The 21540-nt window shown below is 38.5% G+C and overlaps 1 protein-coding gene across 10 annotated transcripts in view; it reads right to left on the bottom strand.

Moving 5' to 3' along the window:
* Positions 1-21540, bottom strand: part of EYA1 (EYA transcriptional coactivator and phosphatase 1) — a 361166-nt gene that overhangs the window by 26894 nt on the left and 312732 nt on the right. For all 10 annotated transcript variants that reach the window (XM_010846960.1, XM_010846962.1, XM_010846961.1 and 7 more), the window contains one exon: positions 20808-20897. In XM_010846960.1, coding sequence (XP_010845262.1) covers positions 20808-20897 — 90 coding nt within the window. The remainder of the gene's footprint in view (positions 1-20807; positions 20898-21540) is intronic.

The following is a 21540-nucleotide window of genomic DNA, read 5'->3' as shown; positions in this document are numbered from 1 at the left end:
GACAGCTTGGGGAACACAAGTTAAGGAATTAAAATACAGCTGGACAAATTTATCTTTACATTCCCACTTTAAAACTATCTACTCAGCACAGCATCAGTGCCAACACGTGTTAATAAGTCAATATTCTGTTCTGTTTTGATAGGAACAGGATGACACAAATATAGAAGCCGATAGGGAAAAAAAAATAAAAACAATTTCAAATCTCAAACTAGGTAAGAGGAATTTTAACATCAATTTTTGAGATCTGGTAATAAGATGCAACTTGTAGAGACCTATGCTGTTTTTAATTATTGTTTCTTACTTACAGAAACAATATTTTAATGCATTTAAAGTTACAATATCCTGTAGGGATTATCTAAACAAAAGAGATATTTTTCTAGAGTATCTCTAGTACCTGTATTTGAAACCCAAGACTTGAATTACAGCAGTTTCAGCAAAGGCAAGACATTAGCTATTTCAATCTCATTCTGTTTAGCTGAATATTCATAAAACATTTAGAGGATAAAATCTTTACTGAAAAGTATGTGAAGATGGCATGTTAAAGCAGAAGATAAAGTGCTTATGCTATGTTTTCATATATGTACAAGGTTATACTAAATATTTAAGATCACTAAATAAAAATTATAGGGCTATCAAGCTTATTAAAGAATTAAAGAGAAGATGAGAACATGTTTTCAAATTTGTAATATTTTCTTATAGTATTAATTCCTTTAAAAATGTGCTCATTAAAAGTGAGATGGCATGATAATACCACCACAGCACACTTCTCCAAGAATCTCAAAGGAATTGCATGAAGCTGGTTTCTTCTTAGCAAGTGGTACCGTGTTAATAAATATGTCAGTTTCACTCTGCTTGGAGTTCCTTCTTTCTAACCATGAATACCTTCTTTACCACATGGTCATATTAAATATATTTGTCTTTATTCACACCCTCCACCTTACGGTGAGGAAAAGAAGGCTTACTAATCAAAGCCAGACAGAACTGAAAATAAGTTTTTAAAATGAAAAGGGCTTATCTGAAATTGTTCAACATTGTGTCTCTAAAAGTAATGGATTCATTTAATTGATAATTATGGCATGTTATTACATTTGATCAAATGATATCAACACATAATTTTCCTTTCTTTAAAAAAATACAGTAAATTTCAAAAATACAGTGAATAAAAAGCACCAAGTGAAAAGGTATATGGTGAATGCCTAATAATTTAATGCTATAAGATCCATCTTTTACTGATTATGTTTTGTGCAATAGTACAAAATACATTTCAGTGCATTCTGTACCCTTACCGCATGATACTATACACAGAAAGCTTTGGCCCAAATGTAATAGCTTCATTTATAGTTCAGCTAACATAAGAAGATATGGCATTTTACAAATCTGCAGAGAAATCAGTGAAAATGTTCAGTTCAGTTCAGTCGCTCAGTCGTGTCCGACTCTTTGCGACCCCATGAATCGCAGCACGCCAGGCCTCCCTGTCCATCACCATTTCCGGAGTTTGCCCACATGTTATGTTATATACCTTCAAATACAAAATAGGGTAGTGCATCAGTGTTTCATAATATGTCAAATTGCATTACATAGTTTTTTGTTAAAATATCATATTTTTAATTGTATCATGTAATTTAAAGTCAAGTAGTAAGATAAAACAGTAAAGGCTGACAATGTACAAAATAATAATTCAGAGCCTTGAAAAAAAGAAAACTCAGCACATGTCTAATATAAATGTCATTCTTTTGACTGTCAGGACTACTCTTAAGAATAAGCCTTTGATTTACTGCTGAACTGATTTCTCAGTTTTCAATGGGTTTGCCTATCATTTTGCAAACATAATTTGTCATTGGCCACAGTGTTCTTTGTAATTCCTGTTGCCTTTCTTTTAGATCTATTATTCCTGCTGAGAGTATCTACCAAAGAAGAATTTTTCATAGTGACACCAACTCTAGTCTTGCTGTGAATAATCACATTCTCATAAAAATCATTCTTTTTATTGCAAACTTGCTGCCAGAAGCACGGAAACATACTCAAACCAGGAAACCTTTTATCCTTTCCTGCAATCACTTTCTTTTAACTGTCACTGCCATTTGAAGAAAATCAATCACATACTAATTCATTCACCAAGCATTTAACTAGAAGTTTCATTTACATGGACTATTTCTGTTTTGATCATACATAAACCAATGAACTAAAGCTATAATATTAAGCTGGTCATATTTTAAGAGAGCTCTTTTTTTTTTTTTTTAATCTCTGAAACAATATTTCACTCTAAAATTCAGTGTTTGCAACAAACAGAAGTTCTGGTTTATTATCATTCCATGTCTATCGATTCATTTTCATTGACCTTCAAGCCATTTGTCTATAATCTTTAAAGGCGTATTTCAATGCAACTGGTTTTTTAAGTGACTCTTTTTTTGCAGGGGTGGGAAGTAAAATTTGAAAGTTTAAAAGAGACCAATTTGTCAACTTTAGTTAACATATACAGCGAGATGACTTTATACTGGTAAAAGACACTCAATTTTGTATCAAAGAATGTGTAGCTCAGAATAACACCCTCAGTTCCTAAGTGAATAAAAATCTTCCACGCTGATTTCCTCTGCCATATATTTATTGCTGACTCCCGAGAGACAAGTTGGCAGAACCGGACATAGGCACTTAAAAAAATAGGTTCCCCATGAGCTGAAGGAAGGTTCCATCATCACCTTCCCTCACTGTCAGCCCCTCATGTGGGGAGTGAGGACCTCTCAGGAGGCACTGTCTTACTCAAAAAGCTCTCTCTTCTAAGTATCAGGGGGTCTGAAATTCCACCCCTTGAAATCTTCCCTTTTCAATCTTCCTTTATAAGACAAAGACTTCCAGTAAGGGTAAATGACAAGCTCCATTACTTTTGTGTGAACTGTCTTATCTGGTAAATTTCCTCCAGCATGGGGGTGTAGGGGGCTCTAGTGTGCCCCAAACCAATGCGTGTCAATAGCAGAGGGAAAAGGAGTTGGGGGCTAAAAACTAAGGAAAAATTTTGTTCATACTCACAGTCTCACTTCCTATAAAACCACCCCCTTTTCCTATGATTAAACATTTCAAGCCACAAAGAATATCTTTTGGTTGTTTGTATATTATTCAGAAAAGTATTATATAGCATTAATATAGTCTATGTTATATATTACAGGACACACATTCTGTATTCTTTCATTTTGTTATGTACTCAACTAATAATGACTGATCACCTATACCAGGCACTAAGCACACAAAAATAAATGAAATGCAGATATAGCCAGAATGGCTTCATAAACATGGGGAGGGCTGGAGAGAGAGGGTACAAAAGTGAGTGCCACTAGAATTTTCTCTCAGGGAAGGAACTAGAATTCTAACAAAGCTATGAGAATGGAACATGGGATTCACCATGCTTCTAGCCCTTTTCCTTTCAATCCAGCCTGTGCATCAAATCACCGTTAGATACAGTTCTCTCAGAGTAGGTTTTGTCCACCCTCCCAGCCCGAAATACAATTTCCACTCTGGAAGGTTAGCTTCTTGGCAGCAGGTAATACACTTCACTTCTGTTTCTGTATCTGACTTTTAACCAGAAGGTGATCAATAGACACTTGCATGTGTGCTGAGTGGCTTCAGTTGTGTCCGACTCTTTGTGACCCTATGGACTATAGCTCACCAGGCTCCTCTGTCCATGGTATCCTCCAGGCAACAATACTGGAGTAAGTTGCCATGCCCTCCTCCAGGAGATCTTCCCAACCCAGGGATTAAACTTGTGTCTCTGAAGTCTCCTGCATTGGCAGGTGGGTTCTTTACCACCAGCGCCACCTGGGAGGCCCTAATAGATGCTTAGGAAAAATTAAATTAGAAACACTAAATATATGCCAATGCAAATGGGCATTCAAGGGCTTTTCTACTGAGCCTTAACCTTGCCCATCCAATGCCATGTCTGTCTCTCCTTCACAGCCCATATGGAGGGGTCACATGCTCCTGGCAGGCCAGTCTCAGCCTGGTCTCCACGTCCCTCTTTCACTAGATAACGCTTGTGTCTATTGCTTGCTGGAATGCCTTGTCTCGCCTCTCTCACCTGTCAAGGCAAGGTTCCTTTTCTTTGTCAGCGCTGACGTATGCTCTGGAGCTCACTGAATAACAGAAGCAACAATCATTAAGAGCTACTATGTGTCTGGCCCCTATACTGCAAGCCTATCCCTTCTCCTGGGGATCGTCCCAACTCAGGAATTGAACCAGGGTCTCTTGCACTGCAGGCAGATTCTTTACCAGCTGAGCTACCAGGGAAACCCATGTTATTTCCAACCCTCCCTTAAACTCTACATTTGATGGATAAGGAAACGAAGGCTTACAGAGATCACTTCTGTGTATCCCAGCAGGTAGTAAATTCTTGGAAGGAAGAGAGAACTTTTTATGGGTCTTTTTCTCTTTTTTCTAAGTTGGACCTTATTTCTGCCTATTCTTTTTCTACGTGTACCAAGCACATGGGTGATACTTAAGGAAACCTTTCAGATTATCTGAGAGAATTTAATATGAAAGAATGGGTCAACCCAACTGAAAATTAATTGCTAACATTTTTACGTTTTGTCATTGCAGTGTTAAAGAGTTAGTAGTTTTAGGAAATTATATTTATTATCTTGTTTGATTGCAAAATGATACATACTCATGTACAGCATTCATGAAAAACAGAAAAATATATAAAGGAAATAAACTTCAATTCCATCCCTCAGAAGTAAGCACTGATAAATTCTTCCATCATTCTTCCTGGTCCTACTCACTCACTCACTCACTCAGCCTTCCTCATGTTTTTCATAGAGCTTAAATTTTGATAGGTGATATATAACCTCCCCCCCGCCCCCCGCCCCCGGCAAAAAAAAGTGCTTCCCAGGTGGTGCTAGGGGTAAAAAATCCACCTGCCAATGCAGATCCAACAGGCAGACGTTTGATCCCTGGGTCAGGAAGATCCCCTGGAGTACAAAATGGTAACTGCTCCACTATTCTTCTCTGGAAAATTCCATGGACAGAGGAGCCTGGCGGGCTACAGTCCATGGAGTCACAAAGAGTTGGACAAGACTAAAAGACTGGAGCACAGAGCACATACCAAAAAAGCAGGTAAAACCAGGTACCTGTTTTGTAGCTACTTTCTCTTCCACTCAGCAATATGGAATATATATCATTTTCTATCAATTAATCATCTATATTATCGGACGTGAGTCTCAGTGAACTCCAGGAGTTGGTGATGGACAGGGAGGCCTGGCGTGCTGCAATTCATGGGGTCGCAAAGAGTCAGACACGACTGAGCGACTGATCTGATCTGATTCCACAATTATACATGTCTCATATTTCTCTTAACCAAGCAATGGCTGAGAGTTCTTCAAACTGTTTTAAAATGCTGATAGCATTTTTTTAAACTGTTAATAAGTAGGGCAATGGCTGTCAATCTTCCTTACAATTCTATTTTAAGCATCTAAAAGAATAATTTATTATTAAAGATAATTAATATTTAAGCATCTTTGTGCACAAAACAGTAATCACTTGATAAATGTTTAAGTGAATGACCAGGTTGATGAACAAACTTAGATTCGTGACATTCAGTTATCTCCTTAGGCTATATTATACTTTCTTTACTTGACATTTTTCTTCACTCACATCTCTGATCCTTGTTCTATATCCCTTCTGCTTAGAACATTCTTCTCTAAAGTTTACTCCATGCAGCTCTGTCGATTCCTGTTAATCCTCTGCGGCAGTTTCAATGTCACTCTCATCTTTCTGAGTCCTTACTCTGAGCTTACGTGATTTTAAACACTTTGAGAACACAGACGGATATCTGCATCTTGTTTACTATCACCCCTAAAAAGCTTTACAAAATTCAGTTGTTTCTTAACTGTAATATAAAGTTTTACATTTTCTCTTGGATTTTGGGAAAGCTTTTGTCAATTTCCTTAAGGCCTTGACCAGTTATGGGATATGACTTCTGCTTACAACAATTTGAATAGGTATGTGATTGAAAGCAGAGTGAATCTTTCATTTTTGGCATTTAGAATGCAAGTCATTTCCCCTATATTTTGAAGAAAGCAAAGATTATAATTTCTACTTTGCAAATAGAAAGTATTATTTCACCACACTTCTACATGTTCTTATTACAAACATGCTAAATACTACCTTTCAACTATGAATGTTCCAAGCTACTTATTTTTTGTTTAGTAGAAATTTTTTATCTGCAAATCCAGGAGGACTACATGAATGTGTGTTTAAAACAACAGTTTCCACCAATTAAAAGGGATGATATCTTGGACCTAAGATGTCCCTTTAACTTCTTGACAAAACACAATACCAGAAGATACTTCTTAGTTGATTGTTTTTCCAAGAGGCAAACAAAATCACCAGATAATGTTGATCAAAAAACAGCATCCTCTCTGTCTGCCCCGGTCCTCTACCTGCCTTACAAAGGAGTAGCACACAATTAGTAGCAAGAAGAATCTGGGACTGAAAAGCCTTTCCTTAGAAATGCTGTTAGCATACTGGACTGGCTGAGCCCAGATAGAGGCTCTATTGTAACTGCCCCGAAATGGGAGAAGACTCCAGGGACCACAACTTAAGCACATTTGGGGGAAGTTGAAGTTACAGGCTTTCTCTTGCACTCGTCAATTTAAAAAAAAAAAGAAAAAGAAAAGAAGACTTCTTTTTTCTCTACTAAGAAAACTTCCTATGAAGGTAAGTGAGTAAAATCTCCCAGACTGAAGATTACTGGGCACCTGTCAAAATGAAGAATCTAAACAAAAAGTCTGTCATAGGTGACACCAACAGGTCAATTTCTCAGGATTTTTAAATAAACTGACAGCCCTCAGCCAATTACGTGAATTACCAGCCGAAGTGGCATGTCTGTTCGGCAAGCAGGAAAAGGCGCTTTACATGCTGAGGCCCACCAGGTGCCAGGCACTGACTGGGGCTCCAAATATTCTCTCCTAATGGTACTGCACCTCGGAACCATCTCTGATGCTCACCAGGGTGGATGGGTGAAGCTCATGCATTCATTGTTCAGGCGAGGCCTGAACTGGGGCCTGAATTTCAAAGAAGTGTTCACCGTTTCCTCAGACCACGCTGCCTAGTAGTTGCTTCATCCACAGAATGAAGCCAGTGTTTTATTTTATTCTATTTTCCAGGAAATAAAACCAGTATTTTAAATAACAATAAATGGAATATAACCTTTAAAAGTGTGAATCAGTATGTTATACACCTGAAACTTACATATTCTTATACATCAATTATACCACAATAAAAAATAATAAAAAAGAGACTTTGGTAAAACTAGGAAGATAGCTTCACAGGCAGGTCAATTACCAGTTTGTTAGAACATCCACTTTTGTTTTACATATGTTATCAATGTATGTTGAGATTCTGTGTTGCCAAATAGAAATCTCACAAAGAGACCCCTGCTCTGAGATGTTTCTTTTTCACTCAATATGTTCTTCTTGGAATCCTAACCAATTTCACGAGTGATGACTTCAAACTTGCTTCTCTCTGTTGAGCTTCAGACCTGCATTTACTACATTTGCTGGAGTCTGTCTGATGTCCAGAACACACTTCAAATTCAACAACTCAAAAAAACTGTACTTAGCATCTTCCTTTTAGAGCCAGCTCACTGTCCTGGGTTTTCCATCTCTACCTTACTGTTCAAGCCTGAACTAAGATTCTGGTCTCCCAACCCAGTATATCAAATCTACTCCCACATCCTCTCCAGACTGTTTTCTTAAGAGCTTCTCCATTTGCCCCCATACTCTGTTCCCACAAACAAGCCCTGGTGATTTCTCCTCTAGATTATTGATACCCCTGACTTCACGATGCAATTCATCTCCATAGCAAAGATAAACATTCGTTCATGATTACCCTAGGCGTTCATATGATATGGCACTTCCTTAGCAGAGTTAACAAAGCCTCTCGTAATCTGGCTCCTCTCTGCCCGCTTACCTCCCAACTGCTTGGCATGCAGTGTCAGTGTCAGTGTGTGTGTGTGTGTGTGTGTGTTCGCTGCTCAGTTGTGTGCGACTGTTTGCACCCCCATGGACTGTAGCCCACCACGCACCTCTGTCCATGGAATTCTTCAGGCAAGAAGACTGGAGCAGGTTGCCATTTCCTTCTCCAGGGGATCTTCCCAACCCAGGGATTGAACCCCGGGCTCCTAAATTCCAGGCAGGATTCTTTACCACCTGAGCCAACACTTTAGATCTACTCAAACTGTTCCTAAATGCCGTGCTCTCTCACACCAAAGGTCACATACATCATGTGGAAGTCATATCTCCTGCCTTTTAGTCTCGTCACTCCTCCCACAGGCTGGGTTGCTGATCTTGGTTTTGGACTCTGCTGACATCATTACATGTTTCCATCACTGTGGAGATTCACTGTGATATAACCGTTCCCTTACTTTTCTGTCTCCACCTCCCATCCTGACTCCTGAGGGCAGTGAATATATTTCATCTCTTCTCCTCAATGCCTAGCACAGTGTCCAGGATGGAGTAAGCATGAGTAAATGTACAGCACTTTTTCTCTGTCACATGTGGATGTGTGTTAGTTGCTCAGTTGTCTCCAACTCTTTGTGATCCCAAGGACTGTAGCCCGCCAGGCTTCTCTGTCCACAGGATTCTCCAGGCAAGAATACTGGAGTGGGTTGCCATTCCCTTCTCCAGGGGCTCTTCCCAACCCAGGGGTCAAACCTGGGTCTCCTGCATTGCAGGCAGATTCCTTACCCATCTGAGTCACCAGGGAAGCTGCAATGTAGATAGACAGAGGCAGGTAAAATAATATTTTTGTCTATTCAACAATAGGAATTTACCAATACATCCGTCTGTCTGTCATCTAACAATCAAGCAATTTACCCACCTACCTCCAAACCTTTTCAAAACAGATTTTAGGTTGCTTGAGCAACTACTAATAGTAGAGTACAACATATAAACAAAGCAAACAAATAATACATTAGAGAAAACATGTTCTGTTAATGGGATCTGCTATATGACAATGGCGTGTGACAGCATCATCATGCCACTATTTCCTTTATGTTGCTGCAGAGAAATTTCCACGTTATGGGACATGGCTAGAGAGGTTTGTGCAATGATACTGAGGTAGGAAATCCCTTTTCCCATCTTAGCTTTACTATTACCTAATCAAGATGTGAAGAGCCAATTCATTGGAAAAGACTTTGATGCTGGAAAAGATTGAGGGCAGGAGGAGAAGGGGGCAACAGAGGATAAGAGGGTTGGATGGCATTATCGACTCAATGGACATGAGTTTGAGCAAGCGCTGGGAGATAGTGAAGGACAGGTAAGGCTGGTGTGCTGCAGTGCATGGGGTCGCAGAGTCAGACACGACTGAGTGAGTGAACCACCACCACCACCACCAAGTGGCTTTGGGCAAAAATCACTTCATTTCAATCGCCTACATGTGTACCCTGGAGATAAGACTGAGTTTCCACTGTTGATAGAGGTCAAGGTCAATGCTCTGTACTGATGTGAGGAGAGTTTCCCTTTAGCCAGCTTCTCCCTCTACGTCACTCTGCACATGGCAAGGCTCTGCTCTATGACAAAGACACCACTGGCAAGGTCCACAAGTCAGCCTTCAAAACATGAGGCAAGAAGAGAACAAGAAAAGGCAATCAGCACAACCCAAGAAACACACTTCTTTTGGACAAGAAGCCAGCACCCTTGTTTTCTATGAAGGGCCAGCACAGGGTGAGGGGAGCCAGACACAAGAGCTCTTTAACTGCCCCAAAGAAACCTTCCCTCTTGGAACTGGGGGTGGGGGAACAACGTAAAGGAGGAAAGAAGAAAAGGAGTGCCCTGTGATGCGCCTGGAACCATCTGCATTTGCAAACTGAACACCAGCAGAATTTCTGTTGTTTTTCCAGTGTGATTTCTGTTGGAATTCTACATGGGAATTTTGGCAGCAAACCACTTATTATTTCAAAATTTTCATTCCCTAACTATTCCCTCAGTCACCCCCTCTTCTTTCTCCATGGCCCTACTCTCCAATTTTTGCATCAAAGATACTCAGGAAAGAACAGCAGATTGGACTTCCTTAGTGCCTCCTGTGTGTCAGAGCTAGTTCTATGCACCTAACAGGTGTTTGAGGGGGACCTCCCTAGTGGTCGAGTGGTTAAGACTCTGCACTTCCACTCCATTGCAGGGGGCATGTGTTCGATCTGTGGATGGGGAACTGAGACACCACATGTTGCATGGTCTGGTCAAGAAAAAAAAATTTAAATAGGTATTTATATACTGAATCTTCATACTGACCCTAGGATACTATCATTATCCAATTTTAAAGACAAGAAATTGAGGCACAAAAGGGTCCCTCAAAAATGAATGAATACTTGAGTTCAACCTCCAGTACCCTAGAATCGTAAGATGTGCTGTGCGCTACGCTTAGTTGCTCAGTCATGTCCAACTCTCTGCGACCCCATGGACTGCAACCTGCCAGGCTCCTCTCCTCCAGGCAAGAATACTGGAGTGGGTTGCCATGCCCTTCTTCAGGGGATCTTCCTGACCCAAGGATCAAACCCAGGTGTCCAGCACTGCAGGCGATTCTTTACCATCTGAGCCATCAGGGAAGCCCAGAGTTGTAAGATAACACACTACATAAATGTAGGAATATTTTTTTGAGTCAAGTTGGAATAGTTGATTATAATTATTCAACAATTTTCTAATTATAAGAAATAGTAACTACAGAAAAGAAAAATATGAAGAGAATTTATAGCTTAGTTTATGGTAGTGTTATGCCCACTGGTGGTAGCTTAGTTGCTAAGTTGTGCCTGACTCTTGCGAGCTCATAGACGGTAGCCTGTCAGGTTCCTCTGTACATGCAATTCTCCAGGTGAGCATACTGGAGTGGGTTGCCATTTCCTTCTCCAGGGGATCTTCCTGATCCAGGGATCAAACCCAGGTCTTCTGCATTGCAGGCAGATTCTTTACTGACTTGAGCCATCAAGGAAGCCCACTATCCAGAGATAAATCCTTTATTGTAGAAATTATTTACTTTTGGTAACATTTTTAATGTGAAAAATATTTTATCTTCTTTTGCATGTATATACATTTAAAAAAAACTTAAACTGGAACCACACTGAATATCATTTTATATCATACCTCTTGCACCTCCATTGTGTTCTGCCACATTTTGAAAATATGACTTACAAAAAGAATAATATCAAAATTTAATCTCTTGGACAATTTCAATTATTTTTAGGATTTGTGATTAGACATTTACTTTTAAAAAGTTAATGTCTGCAAATTATTAAAAGTAGTGCTCACTGTAGACTATTACTTTCAAAATTTTGGAAAAAAATTAAAAAGACGTAGGAGAGCCTTCTATCTACCAAATCTGGTGCTTAAGCTTCCAGTGGACGAGTCATAGTCCCTGCCATCAAGGGACTTATGGGGGAGGATAGAAAGGGATAGACAGAAAATCACGAGATACAAGGGAGGTATTTTCACAATGAGAACAGCCTCGTCTTCCAGTATCTGTACCTGGCGACTCTTCCTTCCTTCCTACTGAAGTCCAGCTCTGTCACTGGTGTTCTGAATCCTATCCCCTTGCTACCCAAGGACTTGACTCTTTCCGCTGCTTCCTCTCCTTTCCACATAATTTATCATTTCTATTGGATCATTCCAACTGGCACTCAAACACGTCTAAAATATCTTCTGTTTTAACTAACCTCCCCACACCATGATCCTATGATCCTCTACCTACAGCCCAACTTTTTGCATCTTGTCATTGTGGAAACTCCAATCAATCTTTCCTGTTTTCACTTCCTCAACTCTCCTTTTATTTTCAACCCACTTCCATTAGGCTTACGTGTTCTGCTTAATGAAATGGTGCTTATCACAATCATTACCAACCAACATTCTGGGCAGATCCAACAGTCACTTGACACAGTAGTGAATACCGCTCATTCCTGAAATTCTACTCTCCAGGTCTCTGTGATGCCTTGTAGTTTTCCACCTACCTCACTGAACACTCCTTACCACTTTCTCTTGCAAGTTCTTTTTTCTTGGTCCTATTTCTAATTGTCTGAGTGTCTAATGCCCAATCCTACACTCTCTTACTCTTTCCCCTTTGAGATGATATATCTTCTTATGCCTTTATGACTCCCATAACTACACCTTCACATTTGGTTTTCTCCTCTGAGATCCAAACCTAAATGTTTATAACCTCTTGATCTGGATGTTGAATAGGTATTTCAAACTTAATCTGCTCATTTCAGAAGAGCTGAGGACAGCTCTTTCCCCTGTCTTACTACTCCAAACCCACTCTTCCTCATCTCAGGTAAGGTGACCATCCATCTAGATACTCAGGTCAACAGCTAGTGGCCATCCTTAACTCTACTTTCTCTCTCCTCCCACATCTTGTCTATTAGCAGATCCTGCCAGGGCTTTCCCCAAATTATATGTCAGTCTTACAACTTTTCATCATGTCTGGAATGGCTACAGTCTCAGCCCAAAGCAACTGTCTCTTAACTGGTCTCAATGATTCTAGTTCCTTATATGATAAGCAGACCAGTCATTTAAAAGTGTAAACACTAGTCTATCATATTCATGCTAAAAACTCTCCAGTGGCTTCCCAATGCAATTAGAAATAAATCCAACTTTCTTTACTACAATCTACAAAGCCCTTTATGATCTGGATCCTGTAACTTTCCCCCATTCACTCTGCTCCAACCATATGGATGACCTTGTTTATTTCTTGAAGAAGCAAAATGCATTCCCACCTCAGGGCCTTTGTACAGGTCATTCCCCTTCCAGAATGCCTTCCTGCTGTTCCAGGTGCTTCTTCCCACCTTCCTGGTTTCTTTACAAATGTCCTCTCTTCAAAGACACCTGTTCCCAAACATCTCAGCTAAAGATATCCCAGTCTGCAACATCCCTTATCCAATTACTCTTCTGATTTTCTTCCTACACATATCTCTACCTGAATCTATTTTATTTACAATAAATGTGTTATTTTCTACTTGCCCTCCAGAGTGCACACTCCATGAGGACAGTAACCTTGATTTAATCATTGCTGCATCCTCAGCGTCTACAACTGTGTTTGATACCTAACAATTAATAAATATATATTAGCTAGTAAATGAAGTGTCTCAGTTTTGGAGCATCACAGAGAAACAGCATTTATAACCTCCCAAAAAACATCCACACTGGCAACATTTTAATGTATTTAACTCTGGTTATTATATAGTAAGTCATAAGTGCTAAAATCATAATCATACAGTATGGCCTGATTTATTTTGCTGTTTATTTTTAAACTTAAAGTCACATGCTGCTGCTCACTTTGTGACCCCATAGACTACAGCTCACCAGGCTCCTCTGTCCACAGGATTTCCCAGGCAAGAATACTGGCATGGCTTGCCACTCCCTTCTCCAGCGGATCTTCCCAACCCAGGGATCGAGCCTGTGTCTCTTGTGTTTCATAATAGTAGTTTTAAAAATTTCCCTCCAATTTCTTCAACATTCCATACTTCAAGAAAAATTAATAAACTTAATTTTTAAAAACATATTAGGTTTACAGCGAAACTGACCAGAAAATGACAGTGTCCATATACTGCTTGCTCCCACACATGCATAAGGTCTCCTACTGTTGACATCTCACACCAGAGTGGTACATTTGTTACAATCAATGAACCTATACTGACACATCGTCACCACCTGAAGTCCACAGTCTACACTAGTGTTCACTTTTGGTGTAGCACAGTCTATGGGTTTATACCCACCACTGCAGAATCATACTGAATACTTTCACTGCCCTGAATATCTTCTGTGCTCCGCCTAATTCATCTCTCTTTACTCCCACTCCCTGGCAACTAGCTGATCCACAGTTTTGCCTTTTCCAGAATGTCAAATAGTTGGACTCATTCAGTATGCAGCCTTTCCAGATAATTTGCCATATATTTTAAAATCAAGGCTACACTGTACCGTACAGTCTATTTTTAAAACTTGGAATTGACCATGAATATTTTCCCTATATTTAATAAGCAGTTTTAAAACAATTTCCAATGAGGATGTATCATTAATCACTATTCATCTATTTTAGAATTTTAAAATATATTTCTATATTTTATTGGTTAAAAAAAAAAACTAATATGTGAGAGATACAGCGTGGGGTTGAGTGGATTTCTAGACAGCACTGAACCTGAGTTAGAATCTGTCACTCAGTAGCTGTGTGGCCTTAGACAAGTTTTGTTTTAGCTACTCTAAGCTTCTCTTGGATACTCTACAAAAAGGAGATAATACCAGTGCTCCTATCCTAGAAATATAAGGGTATTAAGTGGAATAATGTATGTAAATCATATAGGACAAGTGTTCAGTAAGTGTTTATTATTCTATCAATTCTCTGCCTATAACTGTTTTCTTAGAAGTTAAAAGCGAAACTACTGAGTAAAAGGATCAGTACATTAAGGTTCTGACGTGTTATCATCAAGCCGCCTTTCTGAAAACTGTACTAATTTATATCCTTATCAGTAACATAAGTGTTCATCTCACTGCACTCTAGACCATATTACTGATTTTAAATCTTTGCTAATTTGGTGGGCAATAGGCTGAACACTCACTCTTGATTACTTAAAGGTGAAATACAACATTTTTCTTTTCTTTATGCGTACTGAAAATTCAAATGCTTTTCTCTTTTATCTGCTTACGTCCTTTGCTAATTTCTTTAGGTTTTCCTTAGTGCACTGCAATAATACTTTTTATTAGTTAAAAATAATTTTGTCTTTTAATATTATCTATGGTTTTCAAAAATAGTGTGTTTTCTTCCCTAACGACAAAAGAAATAAATATGCATTATAGAGAATTTGAAATACACATAAAAGTATAAGAAAATAATCAAACATCAAACTGCAGATAAAAATAATGTTAAGATTCTATAGAATATCTTTTAATCTATTTTTGTTCCTCCATTAATTCTAGGTGAATTATACTTTTCTATTAAAAAAAATCAACTTCTAAGATAGCTTACAGCTCTTCCACTTTTAGAAGCACAAACATTAGGACAGAACACTTCACTTGAGATCAAAAGTAATTAGCAGTGGCATTCCTTCCTTTGAAAGAGGATTCTTTTCCTAGCTAAAAATCAATTTCTTAACAAGGTATCAAAATAATTAACACACAATAACCTAAATTTTAAAGTTATCCAAGTTTATACTAGTTACTCTAATTTATCCTAAGGTTAAATTATAATGAAGCCAAGGGGCAAATTAATTTCTTTCCTTTATAAGAAAATGTATTGCAGCTTACTTCAAGTGTGGCATTACTTAGAGGCTGTCCATGGTACCCTTCCTTGGTCTTTGAGTTATCAAACCCAGGTCTATTGAGATCAGAACCTTAGTCCCAGGCCTTTTCTTAATAAAAATTATGAAAACGAGGAGCTATAAGAGTAAGTGCTTTGAACATCAGACCTGGGACAGGAGTCCACACGTCAAAGGCCCAAGAAAGGACTGTGGCATTCACATCGCAGAGCTCAACACCAAAGAGTCCTCTGGCCCGTCTCAACTACAACATACTAGGAGTGCGAGGGAGAAAGCTACAGCCCAGCTCCACCCTTGACTAGGAGAACCTGGTGTGCACAGCCCCGAAGACAAGAAGTGGAGTCCTTCTGAAATGGAGCAAGACCCTACGGTCCTCGCCCCCAATGTCCTCTGCCTGCCTTTTTGCCTGGGGAAAAACTAGCTAAAGAATAAACTTAATCAGAGAAGTGAGAAGGCACAAAAATGAAGGCAAATAGTCAAAGGAGACTAAATAATAATAATGTACTCATTCAGCATAGTCAAGGACCTTTAGTTCCTTCTCAAGGGCTATAGATATCCTATAAGTTGTCTTATGTGAGAGTTGGACTGTGAAGAAAGCTGAGCGCCGAAGAACTGATGCTTTTGAACTGTGGTGTTGGGGAAGACTCTTGAGAGTCCCTTGGACTGTAAGGACAGCCAACCAGTCCATTCTAAAGATCAGTCCTGGGTGTTCTTTGGAAGGAATGATGCTAAAGCTGAAACTCTAGTACTTGTGGCCACCTCATGCAAAGAGTTGACTCATCGGAAAAGACTCTGATGCTGGGAGGGATTGGGGGCAGGAGGAGAAGGGGACGACAGAGGATGAGATGGCTGGATGGCATCACTGACTAGATGGACGTGAGTTTGGGTGAACTCCGGGAGTTGGTGATGGACAGGGAGGCCTGGCGTGCTGCGATTCATGGGGTCGCAAAGAGTCGGACATGACTGAGCGACTGAACTGAACTGAACTGAAGCTGTCTTAGAGATACTGACACTCCCACCAGGTGGAAGAAGTTAACCACTTGATGAGCAGACTGTAGCCATGACATAAGCTGCCACAATTCTGAGAACCGGTCTCAAAGAAATGGAAACAAACTGACCCTGGAACTGAAGATTAACTGTATCTAAAACAATCAAGATGAAGCGCATCAGTCAACCGATGACCAGTTTCAAGAAGACTGTCAAAAGTGACTGTTTCTACATGTAGCCCCCTCCCTCAGCCTATAAAAGTTCTTGCCCCCGATTGTCAGTGGAGAGAAGTCGGCCTATGGACACGTGTCCACCCTTCCCTTGGCTATCAGCACTGAAATTAAAGCAAACTTTCCTTTTGACCAACCTGGCCTCTTTATTGGCTTCTGAGCAGCGAGCGGCCAGACCCCACTTTCTGTTACACTTCTGCTTCCCCACCTTGATCCCTGTAGTCTGAGAGAAAGAGTCTCAGAGGCTACCATGTTGATACAAAATCAGTTAGGATGGCAACCGTAATGTCAGTGAGATGATACTACTTAACACCAGACAGAAAGAGAAGATTTTACATAAACTTGTGCCTTATTTTTCTTTAGACTTATATCCATCTTGATCAAATACCTTCCTGTAACTGTGGAGAAATCCAGTAGGAGAACCAATAAAACACAGGTTAAACTGAAATGTTATCATATTCGGAAGGCCCATCACCTTTCAACAAATAACCAACAGAAAGAGCTCTTCCTCCATTCAGTCAGAAAGAGACAGGCTTTACTCAAGAAGCTGGAAAAAAAAAAAACCCTCCATTTTTATACTGTCATTCATAAAAAATGACTTTCCATAATAAGCATCATAGGATTGCACATGGAGACCTTTGGTAAAATGCTACAGAGGGCATTAGACATGGACATAGGAAAGCCAGGAGTGCACGCAAGTCTAAACCCTTCTCTGGCAGGGTGGGGGGCTGGAAGAGTATTTTCTTTGATAATTGTGTCTCTCTGTCACTCAAGTTCTTTCACATGTCAAGTATTTTTAATGGCTCAAAAACCCAAGATTTCTCTCTTTTTTTTTTTTTCCTTAAGTGTCAACAGAATAAATTTAAATTGTGATTGCTTTTATTAAAAATTGTCAGTAAGCGAGATGACAAGATTTTTAAAACTAAAAACAGGTAACTTTTTAATGCCTTAAAGTACAATGAAGATATTTGTAAATTACTTTAAAATCATATCTAAAATTTCCCAATATTCTAATAAACATTTTAAGCAACTATTTTGATAACATTAAGAATTGTCACTGGAAGCTCCTCACAGTGTATTTCTTTATTCAGCATCTTTTATAAGTCACAGCTGCAAACTAGCCAAATTATACAGACAGGCTGGCACAAAGTTAAAATTTTAACAGAAAAGTGAAGCCACAGTTAACAATCAGAGTTCAGAAATCACAGGTCAAACTAACCAACAGACTATTAATTTCCTTAACATTACTTGTACTCTAGATCTTCAAAAGCTAAAAACATGTAATTAAAATATATTAAAATATTAATGCCCCTTACCACAGTGCACTGCTAACTGGAGTGTGAAATCAGGCATTACCACATCATTTTTGCCTGATGAGATAATTTTGGTTTTCTAAAGAGTATTAAACTAATACATTTATTTTTGCCAGGAAATAATTTCACTCTTTAGTTTGAAAGAAACTAATATTTGCAGTGACCATTCTCAGCTTTGTTGAATTACAAAAATATAAAATGCAAGATTGAAATAAGTTTAAGAACCAATTTATTTTTTAAACATTGTACAAATCTAGAGCAATGGCTAAGTGAATCCTTCATTTATACTTTTGCTGACACCTTTATATTATTCTCAGGTAAAATAATGTAAAGTCAACTTTGGTAAAGTTAACAAGCTTAAATAATTTTTCACTATTGATTTTTACATGTGGTTGAATTAGTCCTTTATCCTGTTTCCTACTTATAAGAAAGAGTCCTCAAGAGTAAAATCTGGTATTTCAGTATCTTTATGGATCTTTAGTTCTCCTTTTTTAAAATTTAGGCTTATGAAAAAACTACACCCATCACAAACCTAAACTAGGACTTTTAATATTTACTTTTATTTCAGACCTTCTCTGTATAGTTCAGTGTGAATAATGTTAGTAAACAAATAAAAATCTGACTATTACAGCCAAACTGAGTTTGGAAGCTTCTCTGTCTTATATTACACCAAGTTATTACTTTGCCTAACTTCTCACTTTTCACCACATAGTTCTGGCATTGCACAGACTAGCTTTGGCATTTTTAAGAAGGTAGAGTTTAAAAACAATAGAAAATTACTGCTAATTTCTTCTTTTTTTTTTTAACTTTTATTTTATTTTTAAACTTTACAATATTGTATTAGTTTTGCCAAATATCGAAATGAATCCGCCACAGGTATACCTGCATTCCTGTGTTCCCCATCCTGAACCCTCCTCCCTCCTCCCTCCCCTACCCTCCCTCTGGGTTGTCTCAGTGCACCAGCCCCAAGCATCCAGTATCTTGCATCGAACCTGGACTGGCGACTCGTTTCACACATGATATTATACATGTTTCAATACTATTCTCCCAAATCTCCCCACCCTCTCCCTCTCCAACAGGGTCCATAGGACTGATCTATACATCGGTGTCTCTTTTGCTGTCTCGTACACAGGGTTATTGTTACCATCTTTCTAAATTCCATATATATGTGTTAGTATACTGTATTGGTGTTTTTTTTTCTGGCTTACTTCACTCTGTATAATAGGTTCCAGTTTTATTAGAACTGATTCAAATGTATTCTTTTTAATGGCTGAGTAATACTCCATTGTGTATATGTACCACAAATTTCTTATCCATTCATCTGCTGATGGGCATCTAGGTTGCTTCCATGTCCTGGCTATTATAAACAGTGCTGCGATGAACATTGGGGTACACGTGTCTCTTTCCCTTCTGGTTTCCTCAGTGTGTATGCCCAACAGTGGGATTGCTGGATCATAAGGCAGTTCTATTTCCAGTTTTTTAAGGAATCTCCACACTGTTCTCCATAGTGGCTGTACTAGTTTGCATTCCCACCAACAGTGTAAGAGAGTTCCCTTTTCTCGATGGATGCTATTAATACCTATTAACATCAGTAAGAGTAAAAAGGCTGAATCCAAGACAAAATATCAATCTAGTCTGTATCATTGGAAACAAAAGGAAACTCAAGAAAGGAATTTTAATGTATTAATAAAATACAGAAATTTTTGGTGTTATCTTATGAAGGGAATCACAACCAAAAATCAGAAACAGCTTTTGAAAATAAGTATGATTATTAAGCTTTTCTAAAGCAATTAGGAAATTGTCACTCCCCCTTGGAATATTTCTACTTTAAAAATAGTAAGGCCTTACATATAATTTCCTTAAGGAAAGCAAGCACATTAAATGCCAAAAAAAAAAATATGCATTTTACTCTGTGTGTAAAAATAAATATTTCACTAAAGGAATGGGAGGAAAAATGAAGCACATTTAAATAATTTCATTGCACTGGAAGTTGCCAATTCGTCTGTGAGTAGTTTCATTGCAGATGAAAAGAAATCAAAATACAGGGCAGATGTTGAACAAACCGCATTTAAATTCTGTCACACACTAGCATTTTAAAAATGATTTGGCTCATCTATGAAATAAGGTGCATTTTCCTTGATTTTGAAAAAGGGAAACATCAGGAAATATTTAAAGGCCAATTGCTGCCAATTAACTTTGATCAGTAAAAGTTCTATTTGAATCTTTCAGATTCTTCTCCTGTCTGAAATAACATACATTTATAAAATCTAGCAAAACAACAACCTGATGATTAATGCCTCTTGGCAGCCCTACCACAAGCTTGGTTAATAGCAGGATTTAAATAAACAACTATCTCTATCAAGGAGAGAGTGAAAATAGGCATATTTTCTCATAGTGTAGACATGAAAACCAATATTCTTTATTCTGAAAAATGCTTCCAACCAAGATCGGCATGTTTGTCACTGCCCACAACACATTTTACTAGCCACTGTACAAAAATCTCCTCCCAAACTATAAAGTACAAATAAAACCATCAGCAGTTTGACATAAGGAATCTTGGCAACCCCAAGAGTAGAGGCTTGACTAAACTGTTATACAACCAGCTGGACTAGCCGGACAGAAAAGCACCTGACTCAATACGATAGGAGTCTGACATGGATAACATATAACACAGGCAGGGATCACTAAAGGCAACTCATCTCAACAGTGATTGTTAACTGAGACATCTGTACTTCTGATAATCAACACAGTTTAACATTAAAGATTCTTGCCATCAACTGTTAATCCATATCAATGGTTCCACAGAATCAAACTTTGAAACACAACAACCAAAGTAAAGCAAAACAAATTCCACGAAGGCAAAACACATTACCATATACTCAATAATTACGGTACCTCATCACTCCAATTATATATTCAAAAAATAATATTCCACTGTTATTTCAGGACCAATCACCCATTTCCAAACATGCAATATGAGTATATAAAAGAATCATAACTTACTTCTAAATCATTAAAAAATAGATGTGTGTCGGCCAAGTTGAAAATCATTTCTTCCATTCGCAGTCCAAGGGAAACTGAAGTAGGTGGATCCTGAAAGAAGAATTTTACAGGTCAAGTCCATATCTACATTAGGGTACAGGAAATAAAGCGTCTCATCAAGAGGGACTTTACATCAGAATAGGCCACAGACCTGGGCTCCAGTCTTTGTCAGATTATGTGGCTTATTCTGTATTTGGACTTCAGTGACTCATTTCATTTGAAAAGTGCCTCTAATGTTGTTGGTACTTTGCCTAACAAAGAAAATAACTTGCTGTTTATATTAATACAAAAAATATAAACTCCAGGGTTACTCAGACATATAGAGTGGAGGAAATTCACCTTCACACATCTGTTTCAGAAGCAAGGAAATCAGTGACTCAGGAAGACATGATTTTTATGTTCCACTATAACTCATATTTACTACTGTGGGCAAGAATCCCTTAGAAGAAATGGAGTAGCGCTCACAATCAACAAAAGAGTCTGAAATGCAGTACTTGGATGCAATCTCAAAAATGACAGAATGATCTCTGTTCTCTTCCAAGGCAAACCATTCAATATCACAGTAATCCAAGTCTATGCCTCAACCAGTACTGCTGAAGAAGCTGAAGTTGAACGGTTCTATGAAGACCTACAAGACCTTCTAGAACTAACATTCAAAAAAGATGTCCTCTTCATTATAGCGGACTGGAATGCA

Source organism: Bison bison, unplaced genomic scaffold (assembly GCF_000754665.1).
Source record: "Bison bison bison isolate TAMUID 2011002044 unplaced genomic scaffold, Bison_UMD1.0 scf7180017864241, whole genome shotgun sequence".
Taxonomy (NCBI): Eukaryota; Metazoa; Chordata; class Mammalia; order Artiodactyla; family Bovidae; genus Bison; species Bison bison.
This window is presented reverse-complemented; position numbering and strand designations above follow the sequence as displayed.